The following is a 23,698-nucleotide window of genomic DNA, read 5'->3' as shown; positions in this document are numbered from 1 at the left end:
CAGTAATCAGAGAAATGTAAATTAAAAATGAAACATAATATTATACTCATATCACACTGGCAAAGACGGAAAAATTCCAAGTTGCAGGGAGCTGTGAGGAAATATGCTTATCAAGTCACTGTTGATGGAGCTGTAAATTGGTACAAACATTTTGGAAATCTGTATGTGACCCTATAGTAAGTCACAATATTGTTCCTATCCTTTGATCCGGAAATCCTGAGGTTTATAACCTAAGGAAGTTATCGGACCAGGCGAGCCAGGGTGCTTCCTTTGATTGCCTGCCTGTGTCTTTAAAACTGCCCAGACTGAGCTGTTAGCTCTCTTTTTGGCAGCTGTTAACTGCTGCGTCCGGAGGATGACGATCCCAGTTCACCCGAAGGCAGGATGCCATGAACTGAACTGGGGAGGGGGAAGGACTTGCTTCCCCTGCTCTCCTTTCACCCCTGGCTCTGAGAAATGGGGCTGGGGTTGCTTGTTTCTGATATCTGCTGTCTGTCCTCTTCAGTTTCAGGTGCTGGAAGTGATCCCCGGGGGACCAGGACTTCAAGCCATAGAGACGCTGGTGCCAAGACTGCAGCCAGCCATCCCTGTCCTAAAGTCCAGAGAAGCCAGGGTGCCTGAAACTTGAGCCCCAGGGGGGTTCTGGACTCGGAAACCTAATCCTCTTCCCTTTCCCAGAGACTGAGGTGGTAAAAAGGGGTGGGGATTGTGCCTCCTTGGGTGAGTAAGTTTGTATCTTTGTGATTATACTTTTTTTTTTGTTTGTTTTAGGCAATTGGGGTTAAGTGACTTGCCCAGGGTCACACAGCTAGTAAGTGTCAAGTGTTTGGTCTGAGGCCGGATTTGAACTCAGGTCCTACTGACTTCAGGGCCGGTGCTCTATCCACTGCACCACCTAGCTGCCCGTGTGATTATACTTTCTGAAGTCAATATTTCTGTGTTAAAGCTAATCTCATTATTAGTGGCTAAATGGAACTAGGGTGCAGACCACCTCCTAAAATTGAGGGCGCATCATTAGTGGAGACTGGAACCATCTACAGAGCTGAGACATCCCACAAATCCCCCTTTAGGGGACTAGAGAACCCTGGTGGGGGGAAAGGGAAACCATAAACTCTAACACATCCGGACCTTTGGGCACTGAGAGTCAGAGTGGACTGTGTTACAATTAACATTTTCAACTATAATCCTTAGAGTTCACATTGTATGGAGCTTTACAGTTTACAAAGCATTTTCTCATTTGATCCTTGTAACAACTCTGTGAAGTAGGCAGTGTGAGTAGTGTTACACATTTTACAATTTAGAAAATCGAAGTTCAGAGATGTCAAAGTCAAAGTCATGGATGGGGGAGGGAAGGGGGAAAAGAAGAAGGACCACAGCCCAGGTCTCTGGATCCCACCTTCAGCCCTCTTTTCACTGTGATAGACTGTGCAAGTGTGAAACATTTTTTTCTTTTTAATTGGTTTACTTTGTTATTGTTTTCTGGCCCCGTTAAACAGAAAAGGATACTTTTGCCAGAAGAGAAAATATAAAAATGAGTTAAGACAATAGTTATATATGAACATAATGCAATTTTAAGATAAAATTGTACCACAACAAAGTTCAAAATGAGTTATAACTATGGCTTAAAAATTTTAAACATTATTATTCATGAGAAGATTAACAAACAGTCATTAAATCCTATCAATATCAAAAGATAAGAGTAGCCAGTCGGTAATCACAGCTGGGACAGCAATTGGTGCAATAGACAGAGTGTCGGGCCCAGAGTCTGAAACACTCATCTTCCTGAATTCAAATCCAGTCTCAGACACCTACCAGCTGTCTGACCCTGGGCAAATCACTTCACCCTGTTTGCCTCAGTTTCTTCATCTGTCAAACGAGCTGGAGAAGGAAATGGCAAACCACTCCAGTGTCTTTACCAAGAAAAGCCCAAATGGGGCCACAAAGAGTTGGACGTAACTGAAACGACTGAGCACCAATGACAAAATCACAACTAGGCAAATAAAACAAACTCAGAATCTAAAAGTTCTTCCTGCCATTCCAGACTTCTTACGCTTTGCTGCCTGCCAAGTACTCTACCATCCAGTGATGCTGGCTACTTGCTTTTCCTCATATGACTTTGGGGCTTGTCCCTGCCCATTCCCCAGGTCTGAAGGGCTGACCATCCTCATCTCCAAATTGTAACTTCCCTGGCTTCCTTCAAGACTTAGCTCAAATCTCACCTCCCACAGAAGCCTCCTTCCCTCACCCCCATATCATGCTAGCGCCTTCCTTCGGAGATTGGAATCATTGAAATAACTTACATCGCATGTGTCTTTTATGTATATAGCTTTTTGCATATTGTTTCATCCATGAGAAGTTAGGGACCAAAGTTTTGCATTTCTTTTGATTCCCAGTGCTTAGCACAGTGCCTAGCAACTTGTTGTTGTGGTTCAGTTGATGTGAAACATCTCTTAAAGGACTCCCTTAGCCCTCGGTAGAAAGTATCCTATGTCTCCAGAGATACAAAACTTACACCATGACTCCTACTTTTCAGAAACTTAACAGAGAATCTTTTCTCTTGGATCTCAGGGTCTGTTGTTAATAGGAATCATTCATCTTACAACAAAATGGGGAAAATGTGATTCCCAGAGTCTTGGCCTTTCCCGAAGCCCTGAAAGAATTCTTTATAGGAGGCCCAACTATAAGGTCCACCTACTAAACCCTTCTAAGACATCTACCCCCGATTTTGGAGTTTCTTCTACATGATTAATAGCATTCCAGATATCCAAAGAAATAAGGTAAGAGCCAAGAGGTTGTCTGCTCACCTGCTGATGCAGTCCCCTGTGAGGGGGTCACAGCTTCCTGCACAGTCACATGGTCTGCAGCCATATTCTCCAAAACCCCAGTATCCTACCATACACCTGTCACAACGAGGGCCTGCCACTCCAGGTTTGCAAGGGCAGTCACCATTGCTGGGGTCACAGAAGGCTGATAAGCTGAAGGGAAGAACAGCTGATCCAACGGGATGGCAGGAACACACTACAAGAGAATCAACACACAAAACACCTTCAATTCTAAATTAGTTACTTATGGATGTCTCCATTGTCAATCGGCACCCCCACAAACTCTCACATCAGTCGGAATGTGCCCAGGGAATGCAAACTAGCGTGCAGGTCTTCTGTTGCAGCTACAAAACCACGACCACCACCACCACCACCACCACCAAAAAAACCACTCCTAAACCCCAAAAGCAAACCAAACTCCAAACAACAAAACTACAGGTATATTACAGAATCAAATATGAATGGTCTTTGCGTTATCTGCTTTCTGAATTCTCTTCATATTGATGGAAAATAACTGAATATGGCAATACTTTCAAGCAGAGGAAAGAAAACTGTCTTGGTGGAAATAGCTTTGTCATTGTTTAGGGAAGCTGCCGGCCTGAGGATCATCGCATGTCTTTGGTGTGTTCTATAACCACAGCATACCAGCCGCTGGATGATGAGGTGACCATTTGCCTTTGAATGGTCTCAAAATCCCTGGCCTGATTTTGAGAAGAGGAATGAGGATGATCTTCAGGTTTGGGCCATCTTACAGGTCAAAGGAACCATGTGGGTTGTCCGTTCTGGGGATCTCATGGCGCTTCGAGCTCATAAACGAGTGTCACGAAGGACATGAACTCACTGGTTCTCCAAAATGTCTTGAAATCTTTGGATGAACTTCAGAGTTTACATTCCTGTTCAGGGGTTCATTGGCCGAGGACCTGTCCTAGACTCAAAGCACGCTAGTGAGGGTAGCTGTAGGCTCCCTAAATTGGCTCTGAGAATCTCAGAGTTCAGGCCAGGGGCTTCTCCTCACAGTCTTATACCAAGAGCATTTAAAAAAAAAATATGGGGTTGAATCTAATCGTCTGGACCTTTGCATTACAGCAAAACCATAGTATAAAGTCACTAGATGCCTGAGCCCTCCCTGGCAGGTGTGTTACTTGGACATGCTCCCGGGTTGAGCAGACTTGATCTGCCTCCACATATGCTGAGGGCCATCTCTGTCTTCTATCCTTTCATGTCAGGGATGGATAAGGTTTCTTGTGTTCTTCCTTATATGGAAGTTCCATCTATGGAGAAGACACATGATGATGTGGAGTGGAAAGAGTCTCAGAACCATGGCTACGTTTCTTCACCCTCTCAGTTTCCATGGAAAGGTAGCAGAGATGTTTGCCATGGCGGATTTCTGCTGACATTAACCTGACAGAATTAAGGGAATACAAGTCTAGAGACAGTCAAAGGAAGGGGTCATATTGGGCCATTTTAACTGAGAGTTCTAATTCTCTTATTTGCTCAGATTCACCTCCCTCCTTTAGAATGCGCTCAGAGGTAACTTAAATGGAATCCAGTGACAATGCCAGCAATACTTGTAGGCACTAAGGCAAGAAAACAGATAACCACTCAGCTGCCAAAGTGATCTTCCCAAAGTGCAGATTTGAACATGTCACCCCACCTTCACCCCCCCCATCATTAAACTCCAGTGGCTCCCCCCATTACCTCCAGGATCAAATATAAAATTCTATGTTTGCCTTTGTTTCCATTTTAAAGTAAGTTTTTATTGATATATTTTTTACACCAGTTTCCCTTTCCACCAGTATTCTTCCCTTTCTCAGAGAGCTATTCCATATAACAAATATTATTTTTATAGACAAAAAAAAGAAGAGGAAAAAAAATCAGCATCACTAATCAATACACTGAAAAAGGCTGAAGCTCCAGCAGTGCACAACACTTGTGGGACTCACCTCTTTGTAGAAGGGATGGTACGGGAACATCTGTGTGGTTGCTGTGTGGTTTGTCCTTCGCTCTTATGTTTTACTCAAACTGAAATTTTTTACTATATACATAATAGTAGACTAATATTCCATACATCATCCAAATGAATCATTAAATATTTCCTTTATTAGATCCTCAATGGATATTTTCTTTTTGAAAGGTGGTGACGAAGAACTCATTTAACTCAAACAATTATGAAAGGGTAGAATGTCTCAGATTGTTACATGTTTCTCAAGGGTAAGAAGATGTTTTAAAAATGTAACATTTCGGCCAGGAAAAAAGATTTAATGTAAGAATCTATTAGTACTTGCCTAAGATAAATTAGATGTATTAAGATGTTCCCTATTAGACTGTGAGCTCCTTGAAGGCAGGGACCGTCTTTTACCTCCTTTTGTATCACCAGTGCTTAGCACAATGCCCAGCACACAGAAGCCGCCTAATAAATGCTGATTGATTCATCGGTTGTTGAACTTTGTCTTTTGAATGCTTGGAGCTTCTTAGTAGAAAAAGGTCTTGGAGCAATGCAGATATCTTTTGCTTTTACATCACCTACATTTCCCAAGCATATAGTTTTATTTATTGTCATGTTATTTTTAGAATAGGTTCCTTACCTGACTTTCTAGAGTTGGGTTTTATTATGTAACCTGTGGTTATGCCATTTGGGCACTATCAGTTTCTCCTAACTTTTTTTACAGTGAAACGAAGGAAGATTGGACTCTAGAATAGGAATTTATCAACAAATGATACGATTAGTATAGATGACTTTAAACGAAATTCTCTGGTCCAAATTATGAAAGTGCCATAATTTTGAAGTCATCAGACAAACAGGGTGATTCCATTATCACAGAAGCTCAGAAGTGTGGGATTGTTGTAGAGGAAGGGCCATAGATATAAGGCTTAACTTGAATGTAGAAATCTCAAGCTGTCTAACTATTAGAACACATTGAGTGCAATATCTTTTCTATCTTGAGGTCTGATTGAATGCTGGGAGCATTTATAGTATTTGACCTTATGTACTGTGTGTCTTTTTTTAAAGGTCTATACTCATTTTAGGAATAACCACTTAATTCAGAAGGGAATGTGATTCCATCATCTATGCCAACAGACCTCTCAGTCCTCCAAATCAATATGACTTTTTGCATAATTACAAGATAAAAATACCAGCCAGAAACTATGCAAAACTAGCTTGAGGCGGAAAGCTCCAAAACCTTTCACAGCATACTTTCCCAGCATAGCACACTGAGGCTTGCCTCACATACCTATCTTCTGAAGTTTGCAAAGCAGTTAACATCCGACACACATACAACTAAATTTCTTATTTTCTTCAAGCTCAGTGCTGACTCTCAATGACACTTTTCCAATCTTTATTTCCCACTGACTATTAACCTTGAGCTATGGTCTGGGCACTTAGTTTTCCACAGCTAACTGCCAAAATCACTAAAAGGACAAATACAACTCACGAACCTGACTAGAAAAAGTCCAATTCAAGAAACATAAATCTCTGACTGCAGCTTTGACTTTCTCTGTTAGACATTCAAAACCAATAGAGAAGCCAGAATTAGCTTTTAAACATCATAGCTCTTAATTGTTCATTTTATTTTTTCGTTTACACAGCTGTGGTGGTGTCCTTAAAAAGATAGCATGATGTCTCAAGTGGCAGCCTGACATATTGAAAAGAAAGCTGTGTGGCCATGTCTACAATGGCATATTGCTCATAAAAGGGATGTGCACATATATTCCAAAACATTTTCCCTGGGTTGTCCAAACTGCAAAATGTTATTAAAAAGAAAATGTTTCTGAAAATGTTTATACCATCTTAACTGCCCAAACATATTTCGAAAATTTTTCTTTAAACATTGTGTAGTTTTCTCATTCTAAGAAAACTGAACACAAACTAATTTAAACTTGCTTACACAATAGCTAAATTAGTATGAGACTCTTTTCAAAGGAATTTTTATATTACTAAAGAATTTGCAATAAGTTTCTTTCACACAGTGAATTAAAAATTGAACTTGGGTCAAGTTCAGTGCTCTGCTCCTTCTTGTTTACCTCAGAGTCACTTCCACTTCCTACAGAAGCTTGTCCAAAACTAGACTGCTCAGAGCCCGAGTGTGGTGGTTCTGATGGTAAAAGGAACAACTTTGAAAATTCTTTTCAAGTCTTTTCCATTTTCCTTTAGTGTGTTATCCTCCTTCCATTTTCATCCCAAAATGCACCTGGGATGACTAGCTCTTGTATATCTCTTGCCAAGCTCTCCTTCCAAAGTTTTTTCCTCCTCCTTGCTTCCTCACTATTTTATGAGTGACACATCATAATTTTTCACCATCTTCCTCCTGGAGATTTTGCAAATAAGGTTGTATTCTAAATAGGTATTGTACTTTACTATCATATTTCTCTGCCTAGCAAGGAGATGATATGTTTGTTGGCCAAAGTGATTTCTAGTCGTTTTTTTTTCAAATATCTCTTTGTTGGGGTGATTAATTTATTTTGGTTAAACTTCCTTAGGAAATGATAGTTTGTTTTGACATGTTTTTAAAATTGATTTAGTATTTTTGGCATCAGTGGCAACAGGTCAAGTTGTGACTGCTTAAATTAAAGACCATGTTTTCTTTTCTTTTCAGTCTTTCTTCTAGGATCACAAGATCACAGGTTTAGAGCTGGAAGGAACTTTGGATTGGTATTAATTTTGATTCTTGTTCTAAGAACTAGATGATCTGACTATACTCATAAAGCTGTTTGACTCTCGTATTGGTAACCAGTGGTCAACAATTTTTTTGGTGATTTTATTTGTTGTTTACCACATCTAGTGTTTCCTGACTATTTTTTTTTTAAGAAGATGTATATCCTATATGGCCACAAGCTTCTGTACATTCTAACAAGCCTTTAGCCTCTCTCATTTGTTACTCCTGAAGCATATTTTCCAATATTTTTTTTTACATTCTCTCCTATGCATAACTTTTCTTGGAAGTTAGTGAATATCAAAACACATATTGATTTAAATTGGAGGGTCTAATTGAGTTTTTCATAGATTTTCTCTGTCTCCTCAGTCTGCAACAGATATTGGTACATAATCACATTTAGCTTCACAGTAGGCTTTTTACAAATTATTATATTATGAATACTAAAATATTAGGTGACTATGTCATGATATGATATTTATTGTTGCCTTTGAATACATAATAAAACCAACTCTTTCATTTGTTGGCTTTGTTTTTAGTGATAATGCCAAGATTGATACTTTTTAAGTTTCTCCAGTAGGAGGCCCATTTACTGGTCACTGGACAAAAGATTTCACATTTAGATTACTAATATCCAAGCTAACATTTGTAGACTGATTAAAATCTGCTTGACTCTTAGCACTCTTTGCCCCTCTTCTGCCACCATCACTGAAGAAAGACAAAGGGAGCCATAAAGGGCTAAGGGTCTGTTTGTATTTTTCTTTGTTTTGTGGGTTGCCACAGCAAAGGATTCATCCCCAAGTAACCAGTCTACTGTTTAAACAACTCTCTACATTAAGCTAGGCTGGTTCTCAGAAAGCAGACAGTCTGTGGCTATGGCCATGCTCAATGTCTGAATGGTAGAAACTACTCAAGTGAGACTATGTCAGTACCACAGCCTTTGGGGACCCAGGGTCACCCCTATGCTAGGATGAGACACTGGAATAAGATTGTGTAAAGACTCAAAGTTTAAAGGAAAAGGCCAAAAAATGGCAACCCCCACCCCACTCCTCCAATAACCCTCTAAAATCCAGAATGAAGAATTCTAGATAACATCATTTCAATAATAGGGTTCTAAAGCCCCTTGTTGGAAAAGTCAATAAAAACTACTATTTTCTCTTCTAGAGAACCTTCACTAGAACTCAAGAGTCTATGTGTATGTCTTGAGTGTAATGCATGATGACCCAGAGAGGAGGAGGGATGGTCAATAATGACTTGATGGCCTTGCGATCTTATCCCTGCAAAATGCCTGGATCTCTAGCACTTCCCTGATGGCTCCTTAACATCTGATTGTTCTTTTAGTAAAACTTAGTAGTGAAAAGAAACCAACAAAATCCCAGCCCCCAAACAGTGAAACACTCCTGATTTAACTTTTCTAAATATGGAACTAAAAGTTCAAGGTCTTCAGCTGGGAAAGAAGCTGCTTTTCAAGTCCTTTTACCACTGCCCAATAGCTTCTACTTTAGCAGAGCCGCCCCCTAGACTCCCAACATTGTTTTCTCCTGAAAAGGCCAAGGCCCTACAGAATTCCTGTTGGAGCATTTAGAATAGCAAATGCATTTTCAAAGATACTCAGCTGCCTGCCCAGGTCACTGGAGGGGAATGGAAGTTGAGGGAAAGGGTTTGGGAAATGAAACTTCTAGCAAAAAGAGGAGAATATGAAATGTTATTATAATAGTAGGCGTGAAACTGAACATTTAGAAGAGAAAATGAAGTTCACTACCTTTTTTGGTTCTGTTGTCTCCTTTCTTTCTACTATCAACTATTTTCCATAGTGGAAGAACAGCTAAACAAAATAAGAAAAAAATTGAAAAATGAATCTCATTCCATCAAATAAAGACATTTAAAAATCTTTAACAATATATAAAATCATTTTGTGAATACTTTAATAATAAATCTGTATACTATTTTTAAAGAAGGTAAATTTCAATAGTACTGGAAGTAAGTGATATGGAATTATTAACATACACTAAATAAAACCTCACAGGTCAATGTAACTTTAGTATGAGTTAGGTTTTAATGCTTTCACTTGCTGAAAGCTATGTTGACATCTTTAAAAAGTTAAGATGGGGGGCAGCTAGGTGGCCCAGTGGATAGAGCACCAGCCCTGGATTCAGGAGGATCTGAGTTCAAATCCAACCTCAGACACATAACACTTACTAGCTGTGTGACCCTGGGCAAGTCACTTGACCCCATTGCCTAGCCCCCCCCCCCAAAAAGTCAAGATGGTAGAGTCCAAGGTCACAACTGCCAAACATCCCCCAAAACCATTCCTATAAAAGGACCATAGAAAATATCAAACAGAATCCAGAGCAGGAAAGCTAAGAAAAAGTCATAATGAATAATTTTTTCATCCAAGGGCAGCTTAGGAAGGTAGAAAAAGAGGTCTGTGGACACTGCAGCAGGGGCCTGGATGGAGTGTGGACAGTGGCGGAAGCAACACTGGCTGTGGGCTGTAGCGGAGCAGTACCCAGGAGTGATGAGGGGACCAAACACCGGGTCAGAAAAAGATCCCCAGGGACTCCTGTACTAGAACTGGGCACAGGAACAGGCACGATAAGGCAGCTCTGTTGTTCATTATTCAGTTGAAGGTCTCAGTTCCAAGAATGGAGTGCAGATCAGAAGCGTGGGGACCAGATCTTTTCACAGATCACATCACATTGGAAGCATCAAAAAACTACGGGCCCTAGATTGAGATGGTAAATCAAAAGGACAGAAAAGACAGAGGCTCAGGTGAATTCCACCTCCTCCCTCCCAGAGGTGAGCAGAGCCCAACTCTAATATAAAATCCAAAGTCAAGAAGTAGGCTAGAAAAATGAGCAAACAACAACAACAACAAAAAGAACCTAACCATAAAAAGCTATTATAGTGATAGGGAAGCTTAAGCCATAAACTCAGAAGAAGACAATAACCTAAAAACATCTAAAAGCAAAGCCTCAAAGAAAAAAATGCAGATTGGACACAAGCCCAATAAGTCAGAAGAGCTAAAGAAAGAACCTAAAAATTCTAAAATAAATAACAACAACAAAAAGATTTGAAAAATCAAAAAAGAGTGGTAGAGGAAAAATTAGGAAAAGAAATGAAACTTGTACGAGAAAATTAGGAAAAGACAATTAATAGCCTGGTAAAATAAACAAAAAAGAAATTCAGCAAAAATTAACTCCTTAAAAATTAGAATTGGTCAAGTGGAAGCTAATGATTCCATGAGACATCAGAAACAATAGAAGTCAAAAGCCTGGAAATAAAAGGAGAAAATGTGAAATATCTCATAGGAAAAAATCTGACCTGGAAAAGAGATCAAGGAGAGACAACCTGAGAATTATTAGACTACCTGAAAGCTATGAAAAAAAAGAGCCTAGATATCATATTTCAAGAAATTTGATAAAGGAAAACTGCCCAGATATCTTAGAACTAGAGGACAAAGCAGAAATTGAAAGAATCCACTGATCACACCTCCTGAAAAAGATTCCCAAATGAAAACTCCCAGGAATATTATAGCCAAAATCCAGAGCTCCAAGGTTAAGAAGAAAATACCACAAGAAGTCAGAAAGAAATTGTCCAAACCATGGAGCCACAGTAAGGATCACACAAAATTTAGCAGCTACCATTCATTATAAGGAAGCAAAGGGCTGGAATGATTTTCCAGAAGGCAAAGAAGCTACAACCAAGAATAACCTATCCAGCAAAACTGATAAGTATGGACCCTCACTCAGGGTTCGCACAATCCTACAGGAGGAAAATGGACACTTAATGAAATTGAGGATTTTCAAGCATTCCTGATGAAAAGATCCAAACTAAATAGAAAATCTGACTTTCAAAAGCAAGTCTCAAGAGAAGCATAAAAAGGTAGACATTAGTGAGAAATCATAAGGGCTTTACTTATAAACTGTTGACATTACCAGATGGGAGGATGATACATATATGTAACCCCTAAGAACCTTAGACAAAGGGCATTACAATTACAGAAACAACAAAAATCACACAATCATATCAATAGCTTCAGAAAAACTTTTGACAAAATACAATATCTATTCCTATTAAAAACATTAGAAAGCATAAGAATAAATGGAGCTCTTCTTAAAATGACAAGTAGTATCTATCAAAAACCAAGAGCAAGTCTTATCTCTAATGGTGATAAACTAGAAGCCTTCCCAATAGGATCAGAGTGCAAGGATGTTCATTATAACAACTATTATTCAATACTGTACTAGAAACTAGATATAGCAATAAGACAAGAAGAAAGAAAGAGAAGGAATATGTATAGGCAACAAGGTATACTTAGAGAACCCAGTGAATCAACTAAAAAACTAATGGAAACAATTAAGAACCTTAACAAAGTTGCAGGATATAAAATAAACCCATACAATCATCAACATTTCCATATTACCAACAAAACCAAGCAGGAAGAGATATAAAGAGAAACTCCATTTAAAATAACTGCAGACAGTATAAAATACTTGGAAGTCTTCCTACCAAGACACATAAGAACTAATACAAACGCAGTGACAAAACACTCTTCACACACATAAAGATGGATCTAAACAATTGGAGAAATATTAATTGTTCATGGGTAGGCTGAATCAACATAACAAAAATGACAACACTACCTAAATTAATTTACTTATTCAGTGCTACCAAACTACCAAAGAATTACTTTTGTAGAGCTAGAAAAAAATAACAAAATTCATCTGGAGGAACAAAAGGTCAAGACTATCAAGGGAATCAATGAAAAAAATATTTGAAGGAAAGGAGCCTAGCATTAACAGATCTCAAATTAAATACTACAAAGTAGTAATCACTGAAACCATTTGGTACTGGATAAGAAATAGAGTGGTTGATACATGGAATAGATTAGATAAACAACATGCAGAAGCAATTGAGCATAATAATCTGGTGTTGGATAAACCCAAAGATCCCAGCTATTGGGTCAAGAACTCACTCTTTGCCAAAAACTGCTAGGAAAAAGTGAAAGTAGTCTGACAGACCAATATCTCACACTGTATGCCAAGGTAAGTTCAAAATGGGTACATGATTTAGACATAAAGGGTGATATCATAAACATATTAAGGGAGTGTGAAAAAAATTACCTGTCATATCTATAGACAGAAGAAGAATTCATGACCAAACAAGAGATGAGTAGGATCATTGGAGATAAAATGGATATTCTGATTACATGAAATTAAAATGGCTTTATACAAATAAAACCAATGCAGATCAAATTAGAAAGAAAGCAAGAAACTGGGAAAAATTTTACAATAAGTTTCTCTGATAAAGGTCTTACTTCTCAAATATATTAAGGAACTGAACCAAATTTATAAAAATAAGAGCCATTTCCCATTTGACAGATGGTCAAAGGATATGAATAGGCAGTTTTTAGAAAAAATCAAAGCTATTAGAACTCATATTTTAAAAAAATGCTCAAAATCACTAATAATTAGAGAAATGCAAATTAAAACAACTCTGAGGTACTACTTCACACCCACTGGACTGGTTAAAATGACGGAAAAGAAAGATGATAAATGCTGGGGGGATGTGGAAAAATTGGGAAATAGTGTCCCAGGGCACTGTTGGTGGAGTTGTGAACTAGTCCAACCATTCCAGAGAACAATTTAGATCTATGCCCAAAAGACTCTAAAAGACAAGAAAGACTAGGTTTATAACCTAAAGAGATCAAAGAAAAAAAAGGGAAAGAACCCATTTGTATGAAAATATATATAGCAGCTCTTTTTTTTTGTGGTGGCAAAGAATCGGAAATTGGAGGGATGCCCTTCAAAGAAGTTGTGGTATATGATTGTGATGGAATACCATTGTGGTACAAGAAATGATGGGGGGGTGGTGGTGCAGCTAGGTGGCACAGTGGATAGAACACCAGCCCTGAAATCAGGAGGACCTGAGGTCAAATCCGGCCTCAGACACATACTACTTCCTAGCTGTGTGACCCTGGGCAAGTTACTTCACCCCAATTGCCTCACTGAAAAAAAAAAAGAAAGAAAGAAATGATAAGAGGGATGGTTTCAGAAAAACCTGGGAAGACTTATATTAACTGATGCAAAGTGAAGTGAGTAGAATCAGGAGAACGACGTACACAGCAGCAGCAGCAATATTTTAAAGATAACCATCTGCATCAACTCTGATTAATACAATGATCCACAACAATTCCAAAGGTCTCCTAATGAAAAATGCCATCTACTTCTAGATAGAGTACTGATGGACTCTAAATGCAGATTGAAGCACATTTTTTTTCCTTGTTTATTTTTTTTTTTGGCAAAATAGCTAATGTAGAAATATGTTCAGTATGACTTCATATGTATATAATGGGTATCATATTTCTTTCAATGAGTGACAGAGGGGTGAAGGGAGAGAATTTGGAATAGAAAACAAAATTTTTTAAAAAAAAATTATAAACAGTTACATACTATACTTCCCAGAGTGACTGCATTCCACAGAGATGTTAACTTACTCATCTGCAGGGTATGGGTCCTTCTGCCTGGGTCTAATGCTTTTCTTCACAAATAGAAAAAATCTGAACAGATAGCTAGACGTTTGTATTTCTGTTGACTTCGAAGTCAGGTAAATAAACACAAAAATCCATACCCTTTATTCTGAAACAAAAATGAAATTAAAACACTACTTAGACACTCATGTTTCTCTTGCTTATTTATCAGTTTGAAGCTGAGCCCATACAGTTCTTTCCTGAGTTCATTTAATAGGCTCTTGGGTAGTACAAACATAGCTTTATGTACACAGTTTGCTACTGTAAATGTCCATAAAAACAATACGACTGTGTCCTTTGGGACAGAGCCTTTTGGGTGTGTGCTATAGACTGACTCCTGATATTAGAAAGTTTCTTGACAAAATCTGTTACCCATTTCATTTTTTATGAGTTTGGTTTTGTGGCACATGACAGCTCATGGATTAGGAAATAGTATGCCAGTTTGTTTTTATTTCGTCAAGGCTAGGTCTACAAAATGTTTATGTAGCATTTCTAGGTCTTTGAGATCTGTCGTTGCATTCTGCTTTCATCCTTCTGAAGAGGTGATTTAATGGACTGGAAAGAGCATTTTGCCTACAGTCAGTAGAGCTCCGAGTCCAAATACTGCCTCTTTCACTTAACCTGGGCAAACTGCTTGAGTTTCAGTTTACTTATCTATAAAATGGAGATAATAATGCAGGTAGGAACCTACCTCACAGGGGTACGATGAAACATTTGGCAAACTCTAAAGCATCATATTAAATAAATGTCAGCAGTTATGATGAAATATCAACCCTCACTTGCATATATCCTCCCAAGAACTATTACTTAGCATTGGTGAGCAGCACCCACCATGGACTGTTAAAAAAATATGGATTAATTAGCTCACCAGAATTACTCCCTAATATAGTACAGTATAGAGACTCAGTTCCAAGATACATAGATGATTCCCAGATGTCTCTTTCTGAGCTACAGTCCCACGTCATCAGCTGCCTTGGACATCTCAAAGTGGATGTACCACAGGCATCTCAAATTCAACATGTCCAAGACAGAACTCATTACCTTTCCTCTACAATCTTCTCCTTTTCCGAACTCCCCCATTACTGGTGGAGGTTACCACCATCCTCCCAACCACCCAGGCCCATGACCTCAGTATCATCCTTTACTCGTCTCATGCTCACCGCACATATTCATTCCATTGCCAAACCTTGACATTGCTACCTTCAAAAGATCTCTCGTGTATGTTCCCATCTCTCCACTCACACAGCCACTGCCCTAATTCAGATCCTCATCATTCTTTGCCTGGACTATTGCAATCACCTCTAAACAAAAAATGACTGATTTTAGACTAACAAACACCAAATAAAATGAGCATCTCCACATACACAGAACAGAAGAAAAGGATTGTATGTGGAATTGCAAATCTCTACTGTATACAGCTTGCATTTCATTTTAAATATATAACAAATTAAACAAGTCATTTTCTAAGGTGTCCTGCTTGTGATTTTTCTTGCCTTTCTTCTGATCTCTTCTCTGCATTTAAAAAATTGCTTCAACAACTCTTCTTCTTCCTACCCAATCATAACTCCTTCCCCCCGATTTGGAAAATATGAACATGCACAGCTAAACAAAGTCCATATAAAAATGCATATCTTATAATAACTTTCTAATTGGTTTCCCTGACTTAACTCTCTCCCGGTTTTAAGTTTTCTCAAGTATAGGTCTGACCATGTCACTCAATAAACTCCAATGGCTTCCTTTTACCTCCTGAATTAAATATGAAACATAAAATCCTCTGTCATTGAAAGCCCTTCACACCCTGATCTCTTTCCCATTTTTTTAATACTTTTCTCTATGCACTTTATGATACAATTATACCAGCTTATTTGCATTTTGATCCTCCAGATCTGATTGACATGCCTTTGCGATGGCTGTCCCCCATGCCTAGAAGTTCTCCCCTCCTCCTTTTGCCTCGTAGTTTCTTTGGTTTCCTTCAAGACTCAACTCAGATCTCACGTTCTGAAGAAGGCTTTTCCCAGATCCCCAGCTACTAATACCTTCCCCTTCTGAGGTTATCTTCAATCTACTTTGTAAGTATCTTGTATGTACCTAGTTATTTACATGTTGTTCCCCCATTAGAATGTCATCTCCCGGAGGGTAAGGACTATTTTTGCCTTTCTTTGTATCCCTAGCTTTCAGCACAGTGTCTAGTATAGAGTGAATGCTTAATAAATGCTTGCTGGATGATTATTGAGGATAGAGGGTGATATTACTCTATATCTGAATATGGCTTTCAAATTTGAGAGTAACATTGAAATAATAATAATAACTAATAATAGCTAGCATTCATATAGAACGTACTTCTATGTGCCAGGCACTGTGCTGAATACTCTACAATTACTATGTTATTTGATCCTCACAACAACCCTAGGAGGTAGGTGCTGTTATTATCCCCATTTTACAGGTAAGGAAACTGAGGCAGACAGAGGTTAAGTGACTTGTCCAGGGTCCCACAGCTCATAAGTGTCTGAGGCTGAAAATGAATTTAGATCTTCCTAATGCCAGGTTGCACATTTTATCTACTGGGCCATCTAGGTACCTAATGACTTCATTTTTTGGTGAACTCAAAAATTCTGCTTTTCCATTTCTGTAGGTCCTCCTTTCACAGAATCACACAATCTCAGAGCTGGAAAGAACCTCAGTGGTGATCAAGTCCAATCTATATGCCTCTACTATCCACCCAATAAGCAGTCCTCTTGCCTTGGCTTGGAGAACTCCATGAAGCTGGCCACTACACGCTTGCACAGCTCTCACTGTTAGGAAGATCCTCCTTAGTCCAAGGAGATAAATTTGCTTTTTTCAACTTCTATCTAGTTTTGCCCTCTATGGCAAAGAAGAAAATTCTACTACATTTCCCACATGAAATAGCCCTTCAAATACTTAAAGCCAGCTTCTGCTGCCCCTCCCTTGGGCACTCTTGGCTAAATTTTTATTCAACTGAACCTCTACTTGCTTGATATTAAGGCCCCTCTTCATGCTGGCTGCCCTATTCTGAATGCTCTCCAGGTTATTAATGCGCTGTCTAAAATGTGTCACTCCAAGCAGAAGACAATACTTCAGAGAGGCAGTGAGTCACCTCCCTCATCATGGACACTCTGCCTTTTAACTCAGCTTCAGATTATGTTAAATTTCTTGTGTGCCACATCAAATGCTCACTCAAAGTGCATTTGTATTCCACTGAAACACCCAGAGTTTTCAGATGAATGTGTCTTCCCCTGCCTTTCTCATTTTATATTTGTGAAGCCGATTTTTTAAAACTGGAGCAAAAGACTCTACATTCACCTCTATTAAATCTCGTCTTATTAGATTTGGCCTAACGATTTAGCCTGTCAGGATTTTCTTGTATTCTAGCTCTGTGATCCAATCTGTCCTACCAAACTTTGTGCCATCTAAATTAGATAAGCATGCCACCTACACCTTTGTCCAAGTCATTGATAAAACAAAACAAACCTTTAAACAGGAAAAGGACAAACACTCCTAAGTTGACATTGAACCATTAATAATTACTCTTTGGGTCCAGTCATTCAATAGGCTGAGTCTGTCTAATTGTGTTATTATCTAGCCTACATGTTCCAATTTTTCATAAGAATATACCGGCAGACTTTATCAAATACTTAACTTAGGCTCCACCTATAGCATCCCCAATCTATCAGTCTAGTAATCTGGTTTAAAAAAAAAAGTAGTTAGTCACATATGATTTGTTCTTTCTTTCTTTTTATTTTTTTGGCTCGGCAATGGGGTTAAGTGACTTGCCCAGGGTCACACAACTAGTAAGTGTTATGTGTCTGAGGCTGGATTTGAACTCAGGTCCTTCTGAATCCAAGGCTGGTGTTCTATCCACCGCGCCACCTAGCTGCCCCCACATATGACCTGCTCTTGAAGAAGTCATGTTGACTCTTTGGTATCATGACTTTTATTCTAAAATGTTCACTTGCTATCCCTTTAATAATATTTTAATTGCTGAGACTCAAAGTCAAGCTCTCCTGCTCTCCAGTCTTTCAAAGATCACAGTGGCTTAGCAATCACATATAATGTATATCGTGACATATAAATTCTATAAAATAAATTTACATACAACAGAGAATTGAACTAGCCAAAAGAAAAGGTATCATCCAACACTTTCCTCGCCCAGTGTAAGACTGTTCCCCACAACAGCTTTTCTGAGTCTGATTTTATTAGTCTTTAAATAGAGATCAGCTTTAGAACTCTTGGAATGAGTTCTCATCTACAAACTTATCTCACTAGCACCACATCTTCATTTATAATTCTGCTTACGGTCCCTTTCTTTATTTTCATCCAATTATACTTAATTTAAATGACTCTTTGTCTAGCCTAAGTAAATTAGTCTTTCCTATTCCTCCATGGTTATACTTTTTGATATGTGTAGAAAGTTATTTCATTGTCTTGGAGCTGTGCTTAGCCAAGCTATTCACCTCTTCAATATTTATTCATCAGCACCACACATTTCTTAATTATTTTTGTTGCTCTATTTTGAACTCTCTCTCCTTTGCCTGTCTCTCTAGTATTTTGATTCCTCAAAATGAAGTCCTTACTTCAGGTTCTAAAGCAAGGGTTCTGAACCTCTTTGTGTGTGTCATGGACCCCTCTCAGAATGATGTTTTTAAATGCAGAAAATCAAAGACATAGAATTACAAAGGAAGTCAAAGGTTGGAGAAAATAAAGATGTATTTTTTTCCATCCAAGTTCATGGACCCCCTGGCCCCAGATTAAGAAGCTTGATGTAAAGGAATATGTTTTCTAATTTATGGTGTTTTTCTCTTTGTGGACTAAAATATCGAGGTTGGTTTTTTTTTTTTTGGTTTTGTTTTGAAACTAGATCTCTGTATCTCACTGAGGCTTGAAGTGCAGCGCTCACTAATTGCCTGATACTACTACTGATTGGCACAGGTACTCTGACCCCCCTGCTTAAACAGCCTGAGGGTCCTCTGCTCCTGGGGGCTCATTCTTGATGCTGTACTTAGTGAGGACCCCGATCACTCTGCCTGCTGCAGCTCAGAATTCCTGAGCTCAAGCGATCTACCAGCCTCAGCTTCCTTTTTAGCAGGGATCATAGGAGAGAATCATCATGTCCTACCTAGGGCATTTTAAATAATCAGGTTGCTTCATTCCATATTTATTATAGGTTTATTGTTCAACTGATAGTATGTAATGCTGGTAACAGGTTTCTTCTTCTCTGATTTCATTTTAAAGGTCTTCTTGCTCCTCAGTATTTCTTCTGATTAATTTTGCCTTTTCATATTAACTTAATTCTTATCAACAGTAGTTTAGTTTTGTCAAACAATCAACAAGCATTTATGAAAGGTCTGCCATATGCCAAGATCTCTGCTAGGTTCTGGGGATATAAGGACAACAATTAAACAGTCTCTGCCCTCCAGGAGTTCCATGGATTCAACAAGGAGAGACATAATGTACACACATAAGTATACATACAAAGTGTATTTTTTTTTAAATTGGGGAGCACTAGAAGCTGGAGGAAATTAGGAAAGATTCCCTTAGGAGGTGGCACTTAGCTACACTTTGTAGGAAAGTAGGGATGCTGAGAAGTGAAAGTGAGGATGGAGGGCATTCTCACACCAGAAGGATGAGGCATGTCAACTGATAAAAACATTTTATTATAATTTTATATGTCTGAAACAAACATTTTCACTCTATCTTTATTTTCTTTGCCTTATGGATAAAAAAAACCAAAAACCACTGCATCAATTGATAGATGTGGTCCTTCTGATTTCTATATCCTTTCTATCCCTTTATTTTTTCTGTCTCCAACTTTGTTTGATTTTCTACATTCTTTTTTTTTTTTCTCTTCTTTCAGATTAAGGTCAAACTTCCCTAACCACCCCTGCCAAGTCACTTGTTCTATTTAAAACCTGCCCTTTATAAACAGTTACTTCATGTTGATTCTGTATTGTAATCATTCACATTTGCTACTAATACATAACAAAGCTTTCTCTATGCTCTGTCTGAAGTGAAACTAATTATTTTGAATTTCACAAAGCTATGATTTGAATTCAATTAGATAAACATTGACCAAATCCCTACTATGTGCAAGGTACTGTCATAGGTGTTAGGGACAGAAAAATAGATCAGAGGCAGCCTCTGCTCATGAGGAACCTTAAAATACAATGGGGATGGGGGATACTACCAAAGCAGGTCAGCACCTTTTCTGCGATTTATAATCTTCAAGAGTTGCCTTGAGCACCAACGGGTTACATGACTTGCCTAGGGTCACACGGCTGGTAAATACTAGTCAGAGCTGCACTCGAACTCAGGATTTTCCTACCTATCTATCTACTACTTCATGCTTCCTCTGGGGAAATATCAGGAGAAACATGAAAGACAGTTGCTCAAGTAGACAATCAATAAACAACTATCAATCAATAAGAATTTATTAAGTACTTGTTATACACCAGGTGCTGTGGTTGGTGTCTGGTATACAGATAAAAATGAAACAATCTTTACCCACAATAGCTTTATATTCTAACAGGAGAGACAATAAGCATAGTTAAAAATATCTACAGCATAAGAAGTGATTAAATACAAACATATAGAAAGTAGTTAAACATAAGGTAGTTTGGGAGAGAGAGCACTGGCAGTTGGGGATGAGCAGGAAAGCGAGGTAGGAAGGGAGCTCATTCCAGGCATGGAGAATGCTCACATGATTTGAGAATTATGTAAATGTTGTTTAGGTATGTACTACACAGCCAGTTCTATGCTATAAAACGTTTCTTTCAAAATGTGCTTTGCTCAAGTGAGGGAAACTTTCTACATACATCAAGCATCTTTGTATCAACAGTCTACACCTGGGATACCTACCTATCTTATCTAAAATGTATCCTCTGGATTCTAACAGGAGGTGGGGAGGGGGAGACACCATCTTTTTCAGCAACACAGGATTGCTGAAAAAACATTTATCTCATGTAGACTCCAGTTAAATGATTTTTAAAAAATCTTATTTTTATTGCTATCTTTATCCAAATATATTCCCCTTTTTTCTAGTCTCTGTTTTAACAAAGATTTAAAAATGAGAAAAAGAAAAAGTTCAGCAAAACCCAATCAACATATCAATATTTATATTTGTAGCTTCATAATCTGGCACAGTGCCTGGCACACAGTAGGCTTATTGATTGGTTGCTCAATGGTGCCTGGCAGTATATGCAATATTCCACACCCACAATGCCCCACTTTTGCATAGAGGGCAGGGAGCTGCTAAATGATTTTTAAGACAATGACACGCTGACATAAATACATCAGTTTAATTTTATGTTATGCAAGTATGTGTTGTAACTAGATGGTACCAAAATGACTAATAGAGACATTTGTCAATGCATGTGGTATTTTATGTTTTATTTGGGTGAGGCAATTCTTCTCATAACAATTTATGCTGTAAGTTATTTATATGTCACAAATCCAATGTTATAAATGAGAGGGAGTTCCTCCACACTGAAATATTTAGCTATGTATTTTGAGACAGTTATACTAGAATCCTTCATTTTAAAATTTCTAATAAGCACATGATTTTTTTTTTCCTGAAGAAAAACAGGGATTAAGAGTCAGGAATTTTGAAGTGGGGGGAAGAATGGATACAACTGCTTATCAGTATTTATGTCTACCAGAGTGTCTGGAAAAAATATTCATTAATCATATTATCTGCATAAATCTGCCCCCTGCCAAGACCGCTTGGACATCTAGTCAGATTTTTAGCAATCCCCTAGGATATACTGTAACTCTGTAGTGAATGCTGGGACAAGACTAAGCTATGGTTGATCATTAATATATAATCTTTTTTTTTTCTTGGGCAATTGGGGTTAAGTGACTTGCCCAGGGTCACACAGCTAGTAAGTATCAAGTGTTTGGTCTGAGGCCGGATTTGAACTCAGGTCCTCCTGACATCAAGGCCAGAGCTGTATCCCCTGTGCCACCTAGCTGCCCCAATATATAATCTTTTAAAATGAGGTTGATGTCCTCTCTGAAAAAATTTCTACCAGTTCTACTAAAAACACTCGAATTTTTAAGTGGCAACTAACGATCTAGCTGACTTCTAAGAAATCAAGAGATACTGGGTGGAGGGACCTAGGAATGAGGCTGGCAACCTATGCAAGATAAAGTTAGTCCTGGAGTGTCCATGTGTCCTCTCCTTCACAGATCCAATTTACGAATGCTAAACGCAAGTACCTGACTCCTTGCTATGAAGCTAGGCCAGTGGTGAAGGGATTTACATCTCCATTACGTTTTATGACGGTTCCCTTGAAAGGAATAAATCTGAAAAGTTACTATGTCTTGTTAGTTCCCAATTAGGCTAGGGTACCTGATAGAATATTTTGTAGGCTAGTCTAAACACAGGGGAAGTATCAAACAGCCAAAGGCTATCCAGGGCATATGACCTGTGCTAACTTTTGTCTGACTCTGTGACCCCATTTGGGGTTTTCTTGGCAAAGCTACTGGAGTGATTTGCCATTGCCTTCTCCAGATCATATGACAGATGAAGAAACTGAAGGGTTAAGAGACTTGCCCAAGGTCACATAGTTAGTAAGTGACTGAGGGCAAACCTGAACTCAGGTCTTCCTGACTCCAGGACCAGCATTCTATCCATTGTACCACCTAGCTGTCCTGTCCTGAAGATTAGTAGAGGTGTTTAAAAAAAAAATCAGGGGCTGGGAACTTAAAGCTTTTTTCTTTATATTTCTCAGCGATGTCAAGAAATAGATTAGAATGATTAGAGAGGAAGTCTGGTGCAGGTGGGGACAAAACTTTTTTGTTTAAAGGAAATCACCTAACCTTGTTTTAAATATCTTAGTCGTATCTGACTTTTTCATCAGCTTGAATTTCTTTAGTATGATTTCATGGAGCTGTTTAGGCTTTTAAAAACCACTATTAACAGAAATTCAAGGCTCCAAAAGTAAGGTGCTGAGATTGATCCTGCCCACACACTCTATCTACCTCCATTTATTGTTAGACACACTATTCTTCATAGTACATAGGTTAAAATGATAGTTTTTTCCCCCCTATTTTCATGTATTAATGGGTAGTCCTTTTGAGTCCATTTCTCTTCTCAGTCCTAAGTTAGGTTAATGAGGTTAACATTTCCCCCCATCACTACAGACCCTAAATGCGCTGTGACATTTCTTTCAGAGCTAAAGAAGTAAATTCAGTAATGCTCTTACTAGCCCTAAAAAAACAAGCAACTTCTCTGGAATCCGCAGGAGCGGCTTCTTGGCTATGGAAACCACCAGTTGATCGGCTGCTTCCCAACAGTTGACTCAGTGTAAGACTGAATAAAGAGGAAGTGAGAATAAACAGGGATGATTTAATTGCCCACAGGAATAAATCTATTGGTTAGATCCGGTTCAGAACTCTGTTTATTCTGGTCCGGTCTCATTATCAACACAATCTTTGACCAGTAACTGAAAGTACACATTCTTGGACCACAACATACTTAGTTGAAGAATGGAAGAGACAAAAAAGGGTCCTGGGAAAGTTGGGGTTTCCTTCTCTATTTGGGAGTTGGTTAGTTCACTTTCCACATGATCCCAAACAAAGGTTACTACTAACACATTAATCAAATTTTACTTCATTTTCTACCTTAGTTCACTAATGGCTGCATGGCCAGGAAGGAAGACTAGATCTTAATCCTT

The 23,698-nt window shown here is 38.5% G+C and overlaps 1 protein-coding gene across 5 annotated transcripts in view; it reads right to left on the bottom strand.

The window, feature by feature from the left end:
- NTN4 (netrin 4) overlaps nt 1–23,698 on the bottom strand; it is a 225,053-nt gene that overhangs the window by 15,530 nt on the left and 185,825 nt on the right. For 3 of the 5 annotated variants that reach the window (XM_027855752.1, XM_027855750.1, XM_027855751.1), the window contains exons 6-7: nt 9,237–9,299; nt 2,805–3,018 (exon numbers count right to left, since the gene is read on the bottom strand). In XM_027855752.1, coding sequence (XP_027711553.1) covers nt 2,805–3,018; nt 9,237–9,299 — 277 coding nt within the window. The remainder of the gene's footprint in view (nt 1–2,804; nt 3,019–9,236; nt 9,300–23,698) is intronic. The other 2 variants (XM_027855754.1, XM_027855753.1) reach the window with 1 other exon arrangement.

Source organism: Vombatus ursinus, unplaced genomic scaffold (assembly GCF_900497805.2).
Source record: "Vombatus ursinus unplaced genomic scaffold, bare-nosed wombat genome assembly UNPS02011334.1, whole genome shotgun sequence".
Taxonomy (NCBI): Eukaryota; Metazoa; Chordata; class Mammalia; order Diprotodontia; family Vombatidae; genus Vombatus; species Vombatus ursinus.
Note: the sequence above shows the minus strand (reverse complement) of the source record. Positions and strands in the feature narration are given on the sequence as shown.